Source organism: Alligator sinensis, unplaced genomic scaffold, assembly GCF_000455745.1.
Source record: "Alligator sinensis unplaced genomic scaffold, ASM45574v1 scaffold1590_1, whole genome shotgun sequence".
NCBI classification, from domain to species: Eukaryota; Metazoa; Chordata; order Crocodylia; family Alligatoridae; genus Alligator; species Alligator sinensis.
Window position 1 is genome coordinate 4557 of NW_005843414.1, and position 5754 is coordinate 10310.

The 5754-nt window shown below is 47.5% G+C and overlaps 1 protein-coding gene across 1 annotated transcript in view; it reads right to left on the reverse strand.

Moving 5' to 3' along the window:
* Window positions 1–5391: 5391 nt before the first annotated feature.
* The window catches only part of LOC102367837 (inversin-like), a 108822-nt gene continuing 108459 nt past the window's right edge, over window positions 5392–5754 (reverse strand). Inside the window, exon 7 of the mRNA XM_006038624.2 lies at window positions 5392–5694. Within this exon, the coding sequence (XP_006038686.2) occupies window positions 5543–5694 (152 nt within the window). The 3' untranslated portion in view covers window positions 5392–5542. The remainder of the gene's footprint in view (window positions 5695–5754) is intronic.

The window sequence follows — 5754 nt, forward strand, 5'->3', positions numbered from 1 at the left end:
AAATATGGTAATTCTTCTGACCCTGAGCAGAGGGGAAAAACCCTCTAGCTAGGAACATCTGGTTTTGCTCCCAGCAGGAGAATTGGCACACTCCAAAATTACCTAGCTAGCCTTGGCTGTAGCTAACATTCAATACCTCTAAGGAAGGCTTAAAAACACCCTGACACACATAGTACAAAAAGGAGGGGGAGAGGGGTGGGGGCAACCGGCAAAGCCCAGAAGCATGAGAAATACCCATGGTACAAAATAGGCACAGCTATGGCTAGATCATCCCTGACCAGTGACTGTCCAACCTTTTCCTGAACACCTCCAGTGATAGAGAGTCCACAACTTCCCTAGGCATTCTATTCCACTGCCTCACTATTCTCACAGTGAAGAAATCTTTCTGAATATCCAGTCTAAACTTCCTTTGCTGCAGCTTCAAGCCATTGGTCCACATCCTCCTCTCTGCATCAAGAGAGAAAAGGTGCTTTCCCTCTTCTTTATGGCAGCCCTTCAAGTATTTGAAGACTGCTATCATGTCCCCTCTGAAACACCCTTTTTACAAGCTGAACATGCCTAGCTCCTTCAGACTCTCCTCATCTGACTTGCCTTCCAAGCCCTTGATCATCTTAGTTGCCAGCCTCTGGATCCTCTCAAACTTCTCCATGTCCTTTTTCAAAATGTGGAGTCCAGAACTGCACACACTACTCCAGATGATGTTTACCTAGTGCTGACTAGAGAGTCACTATCACTTCCCACGCCTTGAATCTAATGCTTCTATTGATGCATCCAAATCCACATTCACCTTCTGTGTGGTTGCATATTGAGTCTGCATTCATATTGAATCTATGATCTACCAAGATTCTCAGGCCCCTTTCCACAGTACTGCTATCCAGTCATGTGTCACCGATTTTGTATTTGTGTTTTCAATTATTCTTCCTGAGGTGTAGCACTTTGGATCTGTCCACATTGGACATCATCCTGTTAGCTCTAGCCCAACTTTCCAATCTGTCGAGATCCTTCTAAATTGTGCTCATATCCTCCAATGTGTTCGCAATCCTTCCCAGTTTCATGTTGTGTACAAACTTGTGTGATGGAGCACCTTTGATGCTCCGTCACTTTAAGGGCTGAGAGCAGGTAGCTGGCAGGTGCAGGCCAGCTCGATGAGGCAGGCATTTTAGATCCTGGCTCTCAGAGCTGAGGCAGCAGTTCACTGCAAGCACCCAAAGAAGCAACAACATCTGGCTGAGCTTCTGCTCATGGAACACCTTGGTGGTAAGGGAGGAATTATGGGGATGGCAGGAGGTACCTACAGACCCAGTGAGGTCCAGAGCCCCAGGAAGAAAACCTTCCTAGTTAGAACAAGGCCTAGCCTAGGCATGGGGTTAACAGCTGGTAGGCCTACAAGGGGGCCAGGCAAGCCCCGGAGTAGAAGAGGGCTCTCTGGTGGGACCCAGGAGGGACCCCTCTCTGGAGTATAGCATCAGCAGCTGCTAGGTTGGCTCTCAGATCCCTCGCACTGGTCAATGCAAGAGGGCCAGGGCCAAAGGGCAATTAAGCTCAACGCGAGAGAGGCCCAACTGTGAGCTATCTGGCACCCTGACTAGCCTGGAGGCAGGGCCAGAGCCTGTAAGGGCTGGAGGTCCCTTCGATTGCGGGGGAGGGGGGGCATCATAACCAAAGAGGGTAGGGATCAGTCAGCATGCAGGCTGTTATAAGATCAGAATGGGGCCAGAGTGAGAGCTGGACCCAATGAGAGAGACAGCCCAAGGGCAGCATCCAGAACCCCTAATGAGGGAGCTAGACCAGGGCAGTAGACCTGCTTGGTCCTGGCTAAGAACTAAAACCGCACCCTGCTGGGGAAGGGTGGTCTGGTGGAGCTGTCCATGGTGGGACAGTCACCCAGAAATGTTAGGTCAGTTACCTCCCCAGTGAAAGGCGGGTAGGGGCTCCTGATAACCTCAGCCTCCACCATCTGGTGGGTCATGAAGACTAGAGGGTAGTGGGGGCAGGCACGCCTAGGCAGAGTCACCTGAGCCCGTGAGGGTGTAAGACCCTGAGGCCCCAGTATAGGGGCAGAGTATGGGCTCCAGCAAGTGGGGCAGAGTAGGTATCCCAGTGAAGGGGTAGAGTGCATGGGGTTAGAAGTCAGAGATTGGCAGAATGCCCATAGGGTGAACGAGTGGTGTCCCCAGAGAGGGGGCATGTGTAGAGGCCCAGAACAGGGGCAGTTGGGCCTAGGTAAGTCTTCAGATGGCTGGGGCTGCAAGTGGGCCTGAGGCCAAGTGGGCAAGCAATTGGCCCTAATCAAAAGCGAGAGTTATGAGTTATCCAGAGAGGGGCCTAGGTCAGAGCTCCATCCAGGGTCAAGTGAATTGGCTAGTCCCTGTTCAGATGAAGGTCATGGGAGTGGCCCGAAAGACTGCACCAAGGCCAGTCAAGGAGTGCGAGTAGGCAAGCCTGATAACCTATGGGAGCCACTCAAGGGAACAGGGCAGGCTGAGTGTGGCCCAGTGAGAGTGAGTGGAGTGCTAAAGGCCCGGGATGAGAGTGGGTAGTGTGAATGAGGCCCATTGGGTTGGAATGATAGGATGAATATGTGAGGCCTAGTAAGGGGCTGAGTTTGGCCCAGCCTCGAGCCGGAGCAAACAGCAACTCAAGGAAGACATCTGCGAGGCATGGGACATAATAATGGAAGGTTGGAGTCATGTACAAACCCCTAGGCATCAGGGTCTAAAATGTGCAGCCTCCTGCTTATAGTAACACCAGTTTACTTTACAACAAAGGCATGGCAGGTGAGACTGGGCAGACTGCCTTAGACAGGTGGGTGGGCCGGTACTGTGACCAGGCCCCAGGAGTTTCCCCCTGTCACCCTTGCTCAAGAAGTTTTATATGCCAGCATCCAAATAATAAATAAACATGTTGAACACCACCAGGCCTAAGACAGACCCCATTGTAGCAAGATGGCTGGCAAAGGCTTGCAGCAGACTGCACACTCCAGGCTGGAGGAGTCTGCAGACTTGTGGGCACTACAGTCAGCTGCAAACAGTCAGGAGTGACTGCAGTCTGCCGAGGAGAACTGGACTAACTGCAAAAGATAACGAATTGGCCACAACAAGTTAAAGGCTCCTAGGTAGAGGAGCCAGAGGGTGGAGACTGAGAGAGGGAAAAGGTGTTTGGCTAGCAGTGGCAGAACTGAGCCGAGGGCTCTCCCAGGGTCTGGCAAAAGACCCAAGGCTGCAAAGCTGCAGGCAGCAGCATCACACGACCAGGAGGGGGAACTTACACAAGAGAGAAGGAAGACTGCACTGAGGTGCTGAGGGAGCAGCATGAAGTCAGCAGCACCTTCTCAGGGTCTAAAGAGAGACCTCAGGACTGAGTTGCCCTGTATGGACTGTGTTTCTGAGTATTTTTTGAGGACTGGTTTACATTGATTTCTTTGTGGCAAGGGTGCCTGGGAATAAACATACAGAGTGAGAGACTTAAGTTGACTGGCTGAGCTAAGCATTAACCCTGAACCCACTATACCCCTGTTAGACTCCACTTAAAACCTCCTGCCATTCTGACATGGACCTGTTAATAATTACCATTTGCTTGTGACTATTCAGCCAGCTATGTATTCAATTCATAATGGTTTTATCTAGCCCACATTTCTCCAATTTATGAAAAGGTTGTATAGGACCTTGTCAAAAGCCTGGCTAAAGTCTAGATATACTATATCTGCAGCATTCCCTTCATCCACCCAAGTAGTTACTTGGTCAAAGAAAGAGCTCAAGTTTGTTTGACATGATTTGTTTTTTATAAATCCATACTGGCTGGTTGTGATCAGCCATTCCTCCTCTAGATGCCTGCAAACCTTCTTTAGGATATGCTGCAGTAACTTCCTGGGTATTAAGGTGAAGCTAACTGGTCTGTAGTTCCCAAAGTCCTCCTTCTTGCCTTTTTAAAGAGGGACACTACATTGGACCTTTTCCAGTCTTCTGGCACCTAGCCTGTCTCCCATAATGTCATGAGGATCATTGTCAAGGGCTCTGAGATCTCCTCTGCCAGTTCCTTCAGGATCCTGGGATGAAGCTCATCTGGCCCTGCTGACTTGAATTAATTCAGACCCAGAAAAAGCCTTGTGATCATTTATTTTGTTATTTTCTCTCTCAGCATTCCCCCTTTGTTATGCAGATAGGTGTTTGGCTGCAGCTTAATTTTTTTGTGAAGACTGAGGCAAAGTAACTTTTGAGTAGCTCTGCTTTCTTTGCATCATCAGTTAGGAGTTACCCCTGGCTTGTTAACAGAGGACCCATAGCTTCCTTGGTCCTTTTTTCTGGCCAACATACTTACAGAAACTCTTCTTGTTGTCCTTAACCTCCTTTGCAAGATGCTGCTTGTTCTTTGCCTTCCTGATTTTGTCTTTGCATGCTCTTTATATTTCCTGGCATGCTTCTTTGGTGACCTGCCCATTCTTCCATTGCCTGTATACTTTCCTTTTGCATTTGAGGCTTTCTAGAAGTTCCTTGTACAGCCATATTGGTCTCTTGTCATTCTTCTTGTGCTTCCATTGTACTGGGACAGTTCCTTGTTGGTCTTCAAATACTGTGTCCCTTAGAAGCTTCCAGACCTCCTAGGCACCTTTATCCTTCAGTCTATCCTCCCATGACACCATGCCCATTAGCTTCTTGTATCAGATGAAATCAGCCTTTTTGAAAACTAATCTCCTAATTTTGCTGGCTTCATGCTTTCCCTGTTGCAGGATTTGGAATTCTACCATATCCTGATTACTTCCTCCCAAGTTAACCTTCATGGTTATATTCTCCACTAATACTTCTCTGTCTGTCAGGATAAGATCCAACGTTTACAATCACCTAGTTGTTTCCTCCACTTAGTGGAACATAAAGTTGTCCTCCCCACAAGTTAGAAACTAGCTTGACATTTTATTTTTGGCTGCACTGTTCTTCTAGCAGATGTCTGGAAACCTGGAGCCCCCCATCAGTAGCACCCCATAGCTTTTGGAAAGATTTGTCACCTGCTTGAAGACTGCCTCATCTACCTCCTCCTCCAAATTAGGTGGCCTATAATCCCCATGATTATACTGTTCAATTGACTCTTTCAGCACTGCCTGAATAGAAATGCCACTGCTGGGCTGGTGGTTTTAAACCTTGAGTGGAACAGGAATCAAAGGGGAATGCAATTGGACCACTGCACCCTCTGGATCTGTCCCTGTCAGACTCTATCTAGCTGCTAGAGGGAAGAGAAGGGCGGGGGGGGAAGTAATAGCTATCTTACAGCACTTCCATGGTTCTATTCTGAGCAGAAACAAATCAGTTTTACTGATTGAGATATGCACCTTCATTTTGGAAGGCTAATTTTTGGGAAAGGGTGCATGTGGTATACAAATAAATAGGATATTTATGGCCTCTAGGCTTGAAAAAAAATTCAAAATCAATACATAATATACAACATAATTGTGAACAAACTTGTGCAGTCACTACTGGATTCATATTACTTTACAAACAACTAGAGCTTTGTTTTTGTGAATACAATTTCAACCACAGTAATTTATGTATGTTTATAGTTCAAGATATTTACATTTAGGACATAACCTACTTACAGCAAAGTTACTCTGTGCTGCATAATGTAGGGGTGTTGCTCCTTGGCTATCAGATGGGATGGTTCCAAACTTGTTTCTTTCTAATAGGAGATGGACAATTTGTGCATGGCCTGAGAAAAGAGAAGGCATTAACATAAAAATATAAGGCATATAGTACCCTAGGTGCTGAA